At 33.7% G+C, this 18,380-nt stretch overlaps 1 protein-coding gene across 3 annotated transcripts in view; it reads left to right on the forward strand.

Moving 5' to 3' along the window:
• Positions 1-14,390, forward strand: part of LOC120635623 (monocarboxylate transporter 13-like) — a 62,068-nt gene extending 47,678 nt beyond the window's left edge. For 2 of the 3 annotated variants that reach the window (XM_039906651.1, XM_039906650.1), the window contains exon 8: positions 12,859-14,390. In XM_039906651.1, coding sequence (XP_039762585.1) covers positions 12,859-14,079 — 1,221 coding nt within the window. In that variant the 3' untranslated portion in view covers positions 14,080-14,390. Of the gene's footprint in view, positions 1-5,499; positions 6,567-12,857 lie in introns of all 3 variants that reach the window. The other variant, XM_039906652.1, reaches the window with a different exon arrangement.
• The last annotated feature ends 3,990 nt before the right edge of the window (positions 14,391-18,380 follow it).

Below are 18,380 nucleotides of genomic sequence, written 5' to 3' on the forward strand. Positions count from 1 at the left end.
TATTGTCGTAGTATATTTATTTATTTATTATTTATTATATGAAAATTATTTTGGTTATAAATTTTAAAAATGAAGGTAGTTCTACTGACGGGACGGAATTATAATTACGTTAAGTTTTTCTTTAGTAAGAATATGATCAAATTGTTGAATTTTTGACATGTGGCAAGATAAGAATAAGTGTTTTTTTTTTTTTTTTACATTTATTACTATTGATGTTTTAAAAGAATTGGGTGCAAACTTCGATCAATCTATTTACTAGCTATGCTGTCATTTGTCCGCAAAGCGCAGTGGCGTGCACTTGGTTTCTTACCAGGGTATGCATACAGCAGGAAAATGACATAAAACGGTAAAATACCACCTGCTCTAGGAGATATATATAAATTTTAGGGTATGCAGTGCTTTAGTGCCTGTATGAAGTGCACGCCACTGGCAAAGCGATATTACCTATCCCAGAGAAGCCTCAATCACGAATTTAATATCGAATAAAAAAGTGCTTTTGAATTGGAATAGAATATTAATCCTTATTGAGCGGTGATAGCGCAGTGGTTAGGAGCTCGACTTCACTTTCGGGGGGCCGAGTTCGAATCCCAGCACGCACCAAAACAGTTTAAGTATAGAGAACATAAGTTGCGCATTTTTGCTGTTCGTTTTCGCATAACTTTTGATCGAAGTTTAAAATAATATAACGAACGATTTATTTTGTGTGTAGAAAAAACGTTGCGGAATACTAAACTACGGGTCACATTTTTTGTTTACTAAAAATGTATGTTTTGATAAAAAAAAAAAAAAAGTGTGTTTATTCTTTTTTGGAATTGGTTTTGAAAAGTGTTTTTTTTTTTTGAAAATGAATCGAGTACTCCCACAGCACTTCCCATTGGTGAGTTGTATTCCATCAAGTAAGCTACCCTTTACATAATATATACATATATACTATACTATGTTTTGTACCGTTCAATGATATATTTGAAGCAAATCTATTAGAAATTATATATTTTATAAGCAATATATTAAAACACATTTAACAAATCGTGGTTACTACACGATTGATGAATTCATTAACGACAAGGCCGCTTGGAAGCAGGCCAATCCGCTCTCATCTCTCACGAAACAGAAAAATTCTAAAGATTGTTAAACTTTAAAATTATGTTGGAAAAGAGCAATCTGCCGAGTTTCTTGCCGGCCCTTCTCGGTGGAATCTGCCTTCCGAACCGGTGGTAGAGTCACTACAAACAGACTGACTTGAGGTTTCAAAAGTGCTTATTAATTTGGCCTACTTGGAAAAAATGTATTTTTTTTTTTTTTAATTTTGGTATCGAAACGCGGTAACTATACCGTTAACGTTATATTATTGATATTTGTTTTTCTCTTTGCTATATACTACATTTAACTGTAATAAAAGATAATTACTTTTAGAGAAATAAATAATTAGTTTTTAAAGGACAATGTGAGATGGTGATAACAAAAAAAAAGTAACAACCGGCTAAATTAGTTGTGGGCTTCATGGAACCCTCGTAGCTTTAGTTTTAGACTTTGACTTTGTCTAATATTGCTACAAACAAAACATCCACATTTGTTTGGGTCTTGGGTCTGGGTCCAGAGCTAACATTTATGACAGTTTTGGTCATGCGGTACGTTCTTATCATCAATAATAAAGAATATGATTTGTAGTTATCACAATAAGTTATTTTTTTTAATTTTAAAACCGATAATTCTTTTTTTTTAATTCTCAAATACCTCGTAACTCTCACTATGTGACTAGGATCGCATAGTGGAATAGGTTTGCTTCAAATAAAGAAATATGTTGCTATTTTGCACTCTTGTATATATAAAATAATATAATGCATCCGCTTTAGAAAAAAAAAACTAACACACGACACTTCAAACAGTTTAAAAAGGTGTAGGGGGTGTGACCTTGAATGTTATCCTTTGACCTATTGTCATACTGACCACTTTTAAACCAGTCGGGTTAGTCAAAATAAAGGGTTTTACCCCAAAGAAAGGATTACAGAGTAATAACTCGCTATTCACAGAAACTAGAATAGTATTAGTACAGTGGTTTTTTTATTAGTCGTGTCTTTAAAGCAGAAACAAAAAGCCTTAGTGTGAAAGAGTAAAAAAAAAAAGTATAACCACCATTTCAATATTTATTTTTGTGAACCACACTTTTTTAATTAATAAAGAAAAATATACTTTGTAGAAAAAGAAATTATTACATGGGCTATATAAAATCTATTTTTTATTTTTTTTTATTCTAATTCTGCTACTTGTGAGAGTTTAAAGAATTTAACTGTCGATGTGCAGAATGCCAATCTCACGTGATTTGACAACTGACAGTCCTGACAATCACTTGACATTGACAGCTTGTCTCGACGAATTAAAATTTCTTTTTAACCTGTGTTAAATCACAGGTTTATAAATGAGCCTGAAAAAATGTTTTTTCTCGATATTGGGGTTTTTTAAAATCTGTAATCTTCAATTTAAAAAAAAACTATTTCTAAATATCACTAACCCGGCTGAATTCTTTAAAACGTTGTATATATTCTATAAAAAAAAAATACCAACGTTTAAACACTTTGCTTCCATTCTCACTTCACTTTACAATAACATCCATTCACTTTCCACAGCAATAATCACTTTCTCCCTAAAAGTTTCAACTTGCTTCATTTTCAAAAAAAAAATTAGAGACGCACTTATTTTTTTTTTTTTTTTTAATCGTAGTTTTTTTTAATATTTTTTGTACTACGAAAGTGATTATGCGTTTTTTTGTGTTTTTTTTTTTTAAGTTATAATAATTGTTAAAAAACTAGCAGTTGTTATTAATACTTTAAAACGAGGTTTTATTAGATGCTTTTTCTTTTCTTTTTTATGTATATTATAACCTATTTTTACTGAACTGGATTTTCGGTGTTATATGGTGATGGCACAGACCTTTTTTTATTAACACTGTACCGGGTCGTAATACAAATAAAAGTTTAAATTTTGTTCTGGAACTAATAATGTACTGGTTTTTAGTAATTACATTTTTAGTTCCTTTGACACTCGCATTACAGCGTCACACTTGCTGGACCAAAATGGCGTCAATCGATTGATGGGAAACAAAAAGACAGCAACCAATTTTTTGCTTTGGCCGTGGCTAGTTACCGCCCTACCGACAAAGACGTGCCGCTAAGCGATTTAGCGTTCCGGTGCGATGTCTCGTAAATAACTTTACGACTGTGTACTTTGAGTTGACGGATGTCATGTCCAAGAAAATTTTGAAGGAAGGAAGTTGTATCAGAAACGTAACCATTGGTATTAGTAGAAGATCAGTGGCTGACGGTTATATATGACTAGTCCGAAAACGATCGTAACTGAGTTTACGACTGTTAATAGTTTTAGTTAAGGCATGTAATTTCCAAGAAATTCTATGAAGAGAGTTATATCGGACACATAACCAATAGTTATAGTAGAAGTGGTAATTTAAGAATAATTCAAAAATTATAGTAACTAACTTAACGAATATATACGTTGAGTTAACAGATGTCATGTCGAGGGAAATCTGTAAAGGAAATTATATTAGTGACTTATTTACTTACCACTGGGTAATATTAGAAGCTTAACATTAGAAGCAAAAATATACTAGACTACATAAAATAAGTAATTCATTTAAAGGAAATTGTATACAATTTTACAATAAATTACCAGTTGATATATTGGAGATGTCTCTGAAAACGTTCAAAGTTTGTAATTAAACGTAAGCTTATAGAAAAGTCCTTTTATAGTATTAAGGACTACGTCAACGATAAAAATGCTTGGGTGTAAATTATTGCTCTTACCAGGTTGCTTCTTTAATAGTTTTTAAAGGACAATGTGAGATGGTGATAACAAAAAAAAAATAACAACCGGCTAAGTTTGTTGTGGGCTTCTTCTTAGACCAGGCCGCGTTTGGAACCCTCGTAGCTTTAGTTTTAAGTTGACGAATTTATTTATCGCCATCAACACACTCCTATGTCATATTTTACATGTAATGTACGCATCAAAAGTGCCATCTATGTGCCTATTTGAATAAAGAAATATTTGACTTTGACTTTAATAATAGAAGATCAGTGTTTGATAGGTATTTAGTAATAGTCCGAAAATTATTGTAACTGAATATACGACTTAATAGTTTGAGGTGAGAGATTTCATATCCAAGGCAATATTTGTAGGAAGTTATATCACCAATAGTTATAGTAGAAGCTTAGTACTGTCGTAACTGAGTATACGTCTTATTGAATTAAAAGATCTCATGCTCAAGAAATTCTATGAAGGAAATTAGTTAGTGAGTAAGTTATTAGCGGATTATCCAGTGGTAATATATATAGATAGATAAGTAGAAGATCAGTGGTCAGTGTACTCCATAAATTACCGTAACTGATTTTACGACTGTATACTTTGACAAAAGAGTTGTCAAAATTGAATACGAGGGAAGTTATATTTGGCTAAGTTCGAAGTGAAAATAAGTGGCGCAGTAAAAATAAGGATTAGGAAATAGCGGGGTATTTTTATGTTTTATCGATTTTTTTGTGTTTTTTTTTTAGTTTAGTATGGGAATCGCCCCGCCTCCAACCGGTTTAGCGTTTCGGTATGATGATGAGTAACCGATTAGAGGGCTAAAATATAACTGACAACAGGTTAGCCCGATACCATCTTAGATTGCATCATCCAGTCCTACCAGTGAGATTGCTGTCAAGGGCTAATTTGTAATGGAATAAAAATAAAGATCGGATAGATTAAGTAGGCTGTCGATGTTTTATTATAAAAACACTGTATAGTGCGATAATAAACCCTTTAATTACGCAATGTAAGCGTACAGTAGCGACGCAGATGTTCAACTTTGGTGACGCGTGCTTTAATGCTTTTAAAATAATAGGGGTTATGGTTATGGCTTAAAGACATACACACCGGAGTCGGCGGCAATTCTTAAAATAATCTTTGTTTTTTTTTAGTTGGGGATTATCCTTAAATACCTTCCAAGGTTAAAGTCAATTAAAAAAAAAAAAAAATGTAAAAGATTAGTGTACTCCATTTCTCTAACTTGTGTAAAGTATGCTTTAACAATATAAAAACACAAGTGCGATAAAATAATAACAATAAAAACACTCAAAATAAAAAGAGATATTCTTTATGTAAGTGTGTTTTTCGTTATTTCCTTAACAATTTAAAATAAACTTTACACTAAAAAGTAGCAAAAAGATTGAAGACTTTCGAGTGAAAAGGTAAAATTGGTTTGTTTGTAAGTCTAGGGAATCTCTGAAACAAATAATAAAATAAATTTATGTATATTGTAATGAAATTTTATAGTATCCAAGAATAAAATGGTTTTTTTTTTAAATTTAATGTCGGCACACGAATTCTATTTTTACCAAGTTAACCATTCCGGTCAAGCCGCCCACTCCGGTGTGTTTTAACCATTAATTATAACAAAAAGTTCTTATCCACATGTCACTGGATAATAAAAACCGCACGTTTCTCTTTCAGGACGACATTCTATTTGAAGAGGAGGAACCCATCGACGCCTACTACATGACAGTCGCTGAGAAACAAAATGGCGTACCGGACGGTCTGAGCAAGGAGAACTCAACCAAAAACCTATCACAAACGCATATGCATAACAGTCAAATTTGCATGAACTCGTCACAAAACTTACGCTACAACGTATCCAAAAGGAAACTTTCGTACACACGACCGATCACAAAAAACACCTTGAGCTCAGGCTCCATCGCTGTGGACGGTATACCGGAAGGAAAGAAACTAGACTCCCAGGAGGGTTTCGGAAGAAAACTGAGCGTTACGAAGAGAAATATGTCGACATCAAGCTTCGCGTACGTCTCTACGCCTTTCCACGGCTCGACACTCTCAGCATTCGAGAAACCCAACGAATTCGCATCGCAGTTCTCGTTAAAATCTATAACGGAAAGCGTCGCCGATGTCGCCTCTTGCTGTTTTTGTTGTAAACGCAAAAAGAACGCCGAAAAGAACAAGTTCTTTGATATCACTCTACTGAGCGATCCCACGTATCTTGTCATTTTAATATCGAGCAGTACAGTCGCTATTTCTTGCACGAATTTTATCATCCTACTACCCTCGCACGCACAAAACATCGGTTTCGATAAAGCGAGAGGCGCGTATTTACTCAGTACGGTCTCGGCCCTCGACCTGGTCGGACGTATCGGGGGCTCCGCGCTTTGCGATTTAAACTATATGCCGAAGTCGTTTTATTTCGTCGGGGGTTTATTTTTTTCCGGCATCAGCCTAGCTACTATTCCATTTTTGACCTCTTATACTGCTATTAGTGTTTTTTGCGCGTTTTTCGGTTTAGCTTCCGGAATAAATAACGGTGTTACAACTTTGGTTATGGCTGAAATTCTGGGGTTGGATAGATTGATGTCGACTTACGGTATCAGTTTGTTTGTCAATGGTTTGCTACAGCTGATCGGCCCGCCTCTATGTGGTCTATGGTACGAACACGACAAGAACTACGCGCATATGTTCGTAACTTTCGGCTTCATTTTCATTATAGGCGCTTCTCTATGGTTGTTTATGCCGATGATAAATAGACATAAGAAAAAGAAATTAGAGAACGCAACGTGCTGTAACAAAGCATAGAATCAAAGTTATGCTAGACAAGCGTGGTGGGTGTAAGTCCCATATACCTGTCTCCTATTGGAGAGGTGGTTTTTGTCCAGCAGTGGGTGGCTTTTGCCAGAAAATAGCATATAAACTATATAGTTACATATATTAAATGTATCCTGCCAAAGCTGTGTAGGGTGTTACTTGTACCAGGGTCGCATAGGCATTAAGAAGGCAGAATATTATAAAATAGTACCATCTGGTAAGCGATCTGCTTGGTCCATAAATAATTACTACAAAAAAGAACTCTATTGCAATAAAATAAGGTCGAAATTTAGTTAGTTACTGCGCAAGTATGCGAAAGCTGTTTGACTTAGATTCTTATTAAATAAGAAACCTTTGGGATAACCAATTACTATACATATCATAATATATATTATATTAGATTTAATTAAAGTTAATATAATAATTATTGATTTCATATTCTACGTCTTATTTTTATATTATAATTTTTTGTTTATACAGGTTGACTTTTTAATCTCTGCCCAAACTTTTTCCAGGTTTAACTATGCATGGATCTTTTAAAAATATATAGGAATAGGTGATAATTTGTTTTTTTTTAGTTTGGTGCAGTGGGCAGCGACCCTGCTTTTTGAGTCAAAGGCTGTGGGTTCGATTCCCACAATTGGAAAAATGTTTGTGTGATGAACATGAACGTTTTTCAGTCTCTGGGTGTTTATCTGTATATTATAAGTATTTATGTGTAATAAATTCATAAAAATATTCATCAGCTATCTTAGTACCCATAACACAAGCTACTCTTACATTGGGGCTAGATGGCATTGTAGTATATTTATTTACTTAGTCAATTTTGGATTATCAAAAGAGCGTCTTTGTTTATGAGTTCACTTTTATTGAATTATATTAATATTTTTATTCTGTGTGTGTGATAAAAAAAACTCCGTAACTTACCATCAGGTGAGATTTCATTCACAAACTTACATTTGATAAAGAAAATAAAAGTTAGGAAATTGTGTGTATCCACTCTCGTAACCCAAAAAGCACATTAAGCCCACCAACCCACATAGAAGCAGCGTGGTGAGTCTGTGCTCTAAAACCCATTTTGTATAAGAAAATAGGTCGATAGTACCATTGAAATTAAAACCCTTAAAATATGTTAAATACAACCCCGAAGAAGTAATTTTGGGGCAGTGACTAAAAAGTCATCTTAAAAATCAGCAATTTTACAATCCAAAAACGTTTATATATAGATAAAACTTATAAATGTTATTATTACATATTTTATATTAAACTTTTTTCACTAAAAAAAGTTACTTATTAGGTAAGGTTTAGACATATGTAGTTTAATAAAAAGATAAACACCCATATTTGGGTCAAACGGATGATTCATTTTGGTCCACATCTGTCCACTGTCCAAAAAAGTGCCAGCAAAGAAAAAAACAACACAAGTAGACTGCAATTTCTATTTTGGACCAAAAAATGTGTAAAAGACGGATAATGTTCTTTAAAAATTTGATTATTGTACAAAAATGGACGGTGACTAAAAAGGCCGTAATTTGGTTATAATTTTTTTTAAGGCAGGCCTTTGTGCTTATATAAAGTGCACGCTTGATATAGTTATCGATATAACGTTACTATCGTTAGAGCTAACGATAACGTTATAGCGAAATGAAAAACACATTACTGAATTGTGATTTCTTGACTGTCCTTTGCCATACGAATTATAAAGTTATTTACTCTCTATTATTTTTTATTACTTTAATATAGTATATTTTAACACTCGTAACTTTACATCCCGGCCATATATCGTCAGGAGTTAAAGTGCACATGCAAATTATCCTGGTCGTCTTTAAGTACTCGTAACTGAAACTAATACATAGTAAGGATATATTTTAGAGTACCTGTTAATGTGTAGCTTTTAACTGGTTTTTTTTTACATATAGCACAATCTAATCGCCGGGTAGTTTTATCTGCTGCTTTCTATTAACTAAGGTTGTAAAGTGACGAGTGCTAAAACTCGCCACTTTACATCCCGATACGATTTTACGCAGGAGCGCCAAACGAGTTTTAAAAGAAAGGTACACAATATTACAAGTCGGGATGTAAAGTGACTAGTTTTCGGACTTGTTACTTTACAGCCCGACAGTGTCGCATCGCCTGAAGATTTAACTTTCCTGCCTGTAATCATGTGTACCTTTATTTTGAAAACTCGTTTATCGTTCGTGCGTAAAATCATGTATCTTTCACTACTCTTCATTTTAAAATGACGCATAGGTAGGACATGAAATTCCTGTTCACTATCTATAATAATAATGCGCGAGTCAGAACGCTTACATTATAGACTTGCATATTTAAATGTCTCGTTACCTGTGCCTAAAGCGGAAAGTTGGTATGTTTGTACTCGTTCAGAATTTAAAATGAGAACTCTTATTGCGTAGGTAGTCCGTTTAAAGTTTCTACTGAAGGCTGCGTAGGTAACTGCGGGTTTTATTTTAACTGTATCGTCGTAGAAACCTTGGAACGTAGGTAGGAAAAAAAAAATTTAATTTAATGTTTCTAAAATATTCAACTCATGTGATATATGTGGCCAACTTAATGTTCATTCCGTTTCCATTCCATTGTGTCAAAAATTTAATTATTTTATTACGTTATGTCGCATGAAAGAGAAAACCCACCGTGGGTTTTCACTGTATAACTCTCTTCTCTTATGAGAAATGAGGCCTGAAAATTGATCAGGATTAAAGGGCATTAACTAAATAAGCTAAAATTATTTATGTTTTTCTATCTTTAACTTTAACTTTTATAACACTTTATGTTGTGAAGCATAAAAAACTTGCATAAAATATTTATTACAAAATAATTCACTTTGGTTATTTCATTGTTCTGACCTAATAATAGACTAAAATGTTAAATACAGATCGGCTTCCTGTACTGTTTTATTGGTCGTAATACGCTTGAAATGCTACGAAATCGTACGGATTACTAGACTTCCTCTATTATATGATTTTTGAAAATACGTATAATAGCGAAATAGGGGTTTGAAATTCTGACAAAATTTCAACACGACCATTATATTCTAATTAGACGTGAGCGAAGCCGCGGGCAAAAGTTTGAAAGTCTAGTACATTATAAGTAAATGTTATGAGCACTCAAAAATCTTATGCTAAGAGTTATCTTCCCTACACCTGTTCTTTATTATCACGGTTTCGTTGGAGCGGTTTTTGTTTGCGAGACATGGTTCAAAGCGGGGTAAGACCATTCCTCTCTCACTTAGGCACAAAATGATACCAACAGGGATAAGATCAGACGTTAGTTTTAATTTAGTCGACGTCACAGTCGACACCACACCACATACTGCCCTCAGATTCATATTCATATTGAATACTTTCTTATCTCGGTTTATTTACTTTGCGTTTTCCTGCACAATAGAAATAATTTTGTTTTTGATATCCGATATAGCAAAAAAACAGCCAACCATATTTAAATGGTGCCAGCAACGTCGGAAATCAGACTTCAATACACTCGCGCGTTGTCTGTGTGCGGAACACGACTTGTTCAATTTTCTCGCACTATCGTTGAGTAACCTCTATTCTTTATAATAATAACAAAATACAATTGACGTTACACTACAACTATAAATATTTAAATTAATTTAAGCATAAATTATTATTATTTTGTAGGCTCGTAACTTAAAAATCTGTTGCGTCTTCAAATCTGTGTACAAGTGCACGATTAGAACTTTTAACGTATTTAATTACAAGTTATACGGATTATTGGACTCGTAACTTAACATCTCCTTTACTTAAATTTTTATTGCGTGTTAGTTAGTCTAAAAACCATACAATCAGAACTTTAAACGTATTTAAGCACAAATATAATGTATTTTGGACTCGTAACTTAACATCATCTTGTATGAACCTCACCTACGCGTCTAAAAACCTGTACGGTACGCAAATACTTTACTTTAAAAGTTTTAAAGCACAAACTCCCAAATGATTATTATTGTAACTCGAAAATTTACTTCAAATTTTGAGGTAGTTTGTATTAAATTTGACTTTATATTTTATTAAATAAATTACTAATGTTACCTTTTTAAAGCACAAATTAAATTTTTTTTCGAGTTTAATGCAATGTAATTATATATATTATTACTAAAACGTTATATTAATTATGTGAAGTCATGTTTTGTTTATTTTCAAATTATTATTATTATTGTAATCGAAGTTAATATATACTAAACTGTTTTTCTACTACTTTGTTATCTAATTCTATGGAATTTTATTCTAATAAGGTCGTAGTATTGAAGATATTTTGTGTTAATAAATCTATATTTTCTTATATTTAACTTGTTTAATTTTAAAACATAACACAAGTATATTTATAATTTTATTATTTTTATTAGTGTTTTTATCTACATTTGGAGGAGTTATCTATTTTATAAATTTAAAATGCATACAAAAATTTTTCGGAACCGACACTCAATTTTTATAAGCATTTTAAATTTATAAAGTATATTTATATTTGACGGCCGATTGGCGCAGTGGGCAGCAACCCTGCTTTCTGAGTCCAAGGCCGTGGGTTCGATTCCCAGAACTGGAAAATGTTTGTGCGATGAGCATGAATGTTTTTCAGTGTCTGGGTGCTTATATGTATATTCTAAGTATTTATGTATATTATTCATAAAAATATTCATCAGTCATCTTAGTACCCATAACACAAGCTACGCTTACTTTGGGGCTAGATGGCGATGTTACTCTCGTAATCGGATGAACGGACACGACGGACAAGATATCAGGCGCAGTACCGACCGCTCGACGTGCTCTACGAGGCACGGGGGTAAATCACCATGTTTCCAACCCGGCTGGTACTAACAGTTTCTTAATGGAAAATAATCGGCTATCTTTTTTTTTCTTCTCACCTTTTTTTTGCTTTATACCGCTGAATAGGTCGGTAGGTCTGTGTATTTCTATTATTCTTTTATTTACCTAACTTCATAATAAATAAAGTATCTTAATACTTGGACCTTGCTCACGAAATTACCGCCATGTGGAATGTTGAGTCGACCGTTGTTGTTCCGATCGTCGTTTCAGTCAATGGTCTTCTCGCGAAAAGCTTCGACCAACATCTTAAGAAACTTTCGCTTGGTTGTTGGATCAAGGGTCGGATACAGAAGGCAGTAGTCCTTGAAACGGCGCGTATTGTGAGGAGGTTCCTCACTCTGGAGCCCTGACCGCCGGTTGCTTGGGAATTCAAAAGCCCCGCAAGCGGAGGTTGGATGTTTTTCCTTATAAATTTTTAATAGTGTTTTATATTTTTTTTAAGCATTGTATAGAATTTAAAAAAAAAACGAATAAATGATAGCATTTTTATAATAATAACAATCGTTTATTTCAGGCTTTACCCATAGCACATCAGTTAACAAAATTAAATTTAATGCAATTTAAATAAATACATGTCAAAAATAAATAAATTAGACACTAAGTGAAATCAAATCCAAAAAAATTGGCCAGTAATAGGTTGATAAACAAATAAATAAAAATACTACGACAATACACGCATCGCCATCTAGCCCCAAAGTAAGCGTAGCTTGTGTTATGGGTGATAAGATGACAGATGAATATTTTTATGAACAATATTCATAAATACTCATAATATACAGATAAACACCCAGACACTGAAAAACATTCATGTTCATCTCACAAACATTTTTAATTTTTCGACTCTGAAAACACAGTCGCTGCCCTCAGCGCCATTCACTACGCAACTCATACAACCTGTCTATGGTTCTTGCCACGAGGTGTTGTATTTTGTGTTTGTATTGTCATATTTTTCATTTCTCGGATCGATTTAAGGTTATTAAAAAATGTTCGAATATCTTTTTTTTTTTCATCTATCAAGTGTCAGTTTACGAGTCCCCTAAACTTTCCGCCGAATCGGTGACGCAAGTTTAGACGTCACATAAGAGTTCGTGAAACGTTTTCCCTCTTTCGGAATCACTAGAATTCCGATTAAGGCGATTCTTTCTCTTACCACCAGATAAAATTGCAATCATGGGCTAATTTTTAGTGGAATAGTAAATAAACTTTTTACAGTAGAGCCACACCGTAAACAAATATGTATTCATCAATAAGATAAAGTTTATTTACGCATCAAAAGTGGCCTACTTGAATAAAGATATTTTTGACTTTGACTTTGACACCCTTTCCAATATGACTTTATTAATTTTCATCTTACCATCCTTTACAGCTGGAGCCGTTTGCTGAGGAAGATCCCAACGAGTTGGAAGAGACAAATCCCAAGCTTATCCTGACACCAGAGGAGAGCTGTGGGGAGAAATACCAAAATGGCAGCCCACCTATATTCAAGCAGAACTCCAACGCAACATTAAACGAAAAGCAATCGCCGAAAAACGATTTCGTGCGCTCAGCTAGTGTTGCGCACGTCTCCCATATCGATAATACCCGGTCTCGAAAAATATCGACACCCGCCACATCAAAACATGGCCTGCAGCATATATCCAGCAAAATCTCTAATCATCTACCCAGTAATCTATCTCTTTTAGAATCCGTACCGGAAGGGAAGCCAAGCAGAGTGAATTCTCAAGAAGCGTTCGGTAAGAAATTGGTCGTGCCAAAAACTCCCAAACGGAGCCCGTCTACCTCAAGTTTTCAGTATATGTCCACACCTTTCCACGGTTCAACGCTGTCAGCATTCGAGAAACCTAGCGAATTCGCGTCGCAATTCAGTTTGAAATCCGTCACAGATAGCTTAGCACCCATAAGCTATTGCTGCGGTTGCAAGAAACGACCAAGAGACGACGAAACGAAGAAAGAACCCAACCGCTATTTCGATGTGCAGCTATTAAAAGACCCAATCTATCTAGTTATCTTAATATCGAACTGTACTTGCGCCATTTCATACACGAACTTCATAATTCTAGTGCCGTCTTACGCTCAAGAGCAGGGCTTCGATAAATCATTGGGAGCGTATTTGCTATCGATAATATCGGCGTTGGATTTAGTCGGTAGGATCGGCGGTTCCGCATTATCTGATGTGGTTAGTACGCCGAAGCGTTATTTTTTCATAACTGGCTTACTTTTATCTGGTATAAGTCTGAGTATGATTCCATCGGTATCTAGTTACTCGGCGATCAGTGCGTTCTGCTGCGTTTTCGGTCTTGCGAGTGGTATAAACGTGGGAGTTACAGCACTAGTGATGACCGAAATGTTGGGTACAGAAAGACTCATGTCGTCGTACGGTATAAGTTTGTTTATGAATGGCATCTTACAGCTGCTCGGCCCGCCGATTTGCGGCGCGTGGTTCGAATATACGAAATCATATAAGTCGTTATTTGTCACGCTCGGTTTCATTTTGATATTCGGCGCGGCACTGTGGCTTTTTGTGCCAATTATACACAGGCGGAGAAAAAAAGCTGAGGAGATGAAAAACGAGTTCGCACAGCCTTAAATTGTATGTCTCATGAAGACCGTTCAAACCTCGGTAGTAGTTAAGTCATTCAGTTTATTAACCTTTTATAACATATCTAATAAGTCAAAATAAAAACTGTCAAGAGTTTTGGATATAGATATCTTAATGAGGCACTAGAAATGCCCTATAGCACTTGAATGCCCGTTTTCACTAACGACGATGCTTAATTAAGTAACTCCTAATCAAAGAAGATTCCTAGTCATAACTTTCACCTATCGATTTTCACTTAGCAACTCATATAACCTAACTTGTCTATGGTTCTTGCCAAATGGTGTGATATTTTGTTTTTGAATTATCATATTTTTCATTTTTCGTATGTATTTAAGGTTATTATAAAAAAAACCGAATTTATATTTTTCTTTCATTTGTCAAGTGCCAGTTTAAGAGTTCCCTAAAGATAACGCGTCGTTAGTCTTTATCAAAGAGTTGGTGAAATCTTTTTATTCATCTATGCACCCGAATCAAAGGCATCCGATTTAAGAGTTTCCTTGGTTTAGTGAAAACGGGTACAAGTATAGGTAACTTTTGTCATCGAAAGACGGATCCCAGGGGCCCTACTACTATAAGCTCCGAGTGGAAACATAACGCGCTAGGAGTCATGCATTTCTTTATTTCACAACGGCATTCGACGGCCGACTGGCGCAGTGGGCAGCGACCCTGCTTTCTGAGTCCAAGGCCGTGGGTTCGATTCCCACAACTGGAAAATATTTATGTGATGAACATAAATGTTTTTCAGTGTCTGGGTGTTTATCTGTATATTATAAGTATTTATGTATATTATTCATAGAAATATTCATCAGTCATCTTAGTACCCATAACACAAGCTACGCTTACTTTGGGGCTACATGGCGATGTGTGTATTGTCGTATATATTTATTTATTTATTTACTTATTTATTCAATAATACGTTTTAGAGTGTCAGAGGAAAAAAAACACTAACAGTTACAAAGGATTTTCTAGTATCGAATATCTATTGGTGTGCTCTGAGTCTCGTACGCGGCGACAAAATGAAGCGTACGCAACATTTCTAGTGTCTTGTTAATAAGATTTCTATGGTTTTGGAATACTTTATGGAGGATAGAGGCAAGGAGAACCATCTATGTTTGTAATTTTTTTTCCGTCAAAGAGCGTCAAATTATGCTGGAGCCCCCGGTAGCGAGTGGATTAATAAAGTGCCAAAAGTTTTTAGAGTTTAGGGACAATAAAGTGACGTAAAAGTAACATTTAAATTAAATAACTGAACATCATGTCACAGCAGTTTTATAGGTTATACGAATAAATTATTATGTAAAAAGTTACGAGTTAAGGTTTTTGTCTATTACAGTTTCATTAACTTTACAAGTCACCTAAAATATCTTCCCTCCATTACCAAAACATTATAGTTTTGAAATCTGCATAGGGCTAAATTGATATATTTCGCTCTGGCTATAGCGCTATTTAATATAAAACGGTTTCACTCTTTTTTTTCTTTATTCTTTTTCATAGAGAAAATGCAAAGACGGTTCTATTTACCTGTACCTTCCATTTTTAAATTACTTGCAATTATTACACTGTCTTAGAAAATCTAATTGTCTTTAGAGAAGACATACTCATTAAAAAAGGACCTCACGACTAAGCTAGTGTTTTAATCCTTCAATCAGGATAATATAGGTTGGTAGTTTTGACTTAAAGCTTTGGATCGATTAACAACATAATATGTTCACTTTTCAGTATTAACTATATAATTACTCAATCTCTTCCTCGAATATTTCTCGCAATTTATTTCATAGGCAAATCTTATTTTTTTTTCTATACTTTAAGGTTACTTAAAGCTAGAATTAGTATTTGTATCCTCATTGGTTAGCGTGCAGTAATAAACAGCTATTATAATTTTGGTCGTATTATGTCAGTTTTCTGAAAGGTTGCCAACCGGACTCCTCTATACAAATCACAGACTTGGCTACTGTCAAAACTATCCGTTTGGTTTTTCTAACGCCCACACTACTTAAAAATACTTACAAAAATACAAACAAAATGTTTTTTTTTGCTATGTGGTTGGTTCGGAGACGGTTTAAATAAATATATATTTTTATTATCTTTTACACTTACCAGTTACATTATTATTTCTAATGTTAGAACTTAAAATAATATGCGCAATACTTTAGCTAATTTTTAGGAATAAACTTAGTTTAATTTTTCTTGATATGTTTGTATTTTGGGGCAACATACGTAAAACATTTATGTGTAATGACGTAATGAGTATATAGTGATAGAACGAATGGGTGATCTAGTTGCGCGCCGGTTTTCTCATTGAGTATACAAACAAGTTGACTCACTATAAGCTTCTTACTCTGCACTGATTCGTATAGTTAGTTTTTAAAAAATCACAATAAGAAGTAGTATCAATTAAATTGTGATCATGTAAATGACAGGTGAGAACAAATATCTATAATCTATGGTGTTCCTTATATTACGCTTAGCTTTAGTTTGTCGATTTGACAAATTAATCTCTAATTAAATACTTAGTATACTTACTAAAAAAATCATGCCTTATTAAATATAATTGAACCACACAGTAATAATTCTAATGTATATTTAAATCTTATATGTATGATAGTTTATTAGGTAAGTTGAGTATGTACAAAAATAACTCGAAAATCGAATACTTTTAATCGAGTGTTATAATCAAAAATGTAGCTTAGAAAAAATAATTCAATTAACGAGACAGTTGTTGCGTGTTATTGTGTGTACACGCGATAAAAGTGAAACTTCTTTGGGTTTTATTCATAATTTTGTAACGAATGGAATAAGTTTGCGTAAATTTTTCTCAACTGCAACGTGTAACGGCTAATCGAATGTCTATATGAAATAAAGAACATTTCAATACATATGTGATATGATTAAGAAACGCCCTATAGCAAATGCAATTTTTTTTTTTTGTGAATAAAGGTATAGCTTAAAAATAAATTTGCTTTACCTCACACCTCCTAAAGAGGTTTTACTTTGAAACTGCATTTATAGTTTACGTGTGTAATCGATATTTTATTATAGGTATGTAGTTAATAGTTCTTTTGTCTCACAAATATCATTTAGCCCTGGAATGTTTTTGTATCTTCTTCCCATATTCAAAGAATTTTGATATGCAACCACCTATACAGCCTTAACCAAATTGTATTCGTGAGCTATAAGAACTAAAACTGCTAGCAATAAGTATATTAATATTAAATTAGAATTTGGTCCAGTGTACTTATTATGAAAAAAAAAAACGATTTTAATGTATTATTTTAACGAAGTGTTATTTTATTAGTTTTATATCTGAAAATGTTGCAGTCTTTTTACAATGTAGTGTTTGTATACTCTTTGCCAGTTACTTGTATTTTAACATATTGATTAACCAAAAAAAATTTTATGGCTTTTTTCATAAGGTTTAGGCATAATTGTTAAATTTGGCAATTTTTTTTTATATTCTGTTACGTCACTATTCAGGGAAATACGTAACGTAAAACAGCCAGACTACCTATAATAGGTCTGTAAGCGGTAATGGCTTCCTAAATAATGTATCTTTATGAAAGTGTAATTTACAGAAGCCGAAGTCTACCATAGATTATTAAAAAAAAGGATGCGAGTACAATAGCGACACAAACCTTTATTCTTATGAAAAACCTTAAATATTACAAGAGTTACTGCATGCATCTTGATACTAGAACCTTCGTCTTCAAGTTCGACGCACACAACCGATTTTTTTAGTAATAATTGACAGACCGAGCACAGAATTGAAAACATACAGAACCCTTATTCAGCCATTATTGCATATTCTGTCCAAAAACAGTGAATACGCCCCGCGCACATTCCTCTTACACCCGCGGAACGTTACTAGCTCACAAACTTTCCCAATGTTCCCCATTTTATGTCAAATTTAAAACACTATCACAGGCACTTATGATGCGTTCATGCATGTATGTTTAAATAATTGTAAAGAGAATGGCGATTACTACGTTCGCCGACTTAAACCTAAATGTACGAATGTATAGTAAACGTTTTAATATAATAACAAGGTTGCCTAATGACAAGGTTGCTTGAAAGCATCCGGCTCCGCTTTCATCTCTCAAACTTTAAAATGTATAATGTAAATTGTTGATGTTGGAAAAGAGCAATTGCTGAGTTTCTTGCCGGCTTCTTCTGCCTTCCGAACCTGTGGTAGAGTCACTACAAACAGACAGACTAGACGTTTCAAAAATGCTTATATTAGGCCTACTTGAAATAAATGAATTTTGAATTAGAATATTGAGGAAATTGAATTT

Source organism: Pararge aegeria, chromosome 27, assembly GCF_905163445.1.
Source record: "Pararge aegeria chromosome 27, ilParAegt1.1, whole genome shotgun sequence".
In the NCBI taxonomy this organism is placed as follows: domain Eukaryota; kingdom Metazoa; phylum Arthropoda; class Insecta; order Lepidoptera; family Nymphalidae; genus Pararge; species Pararge aegeria.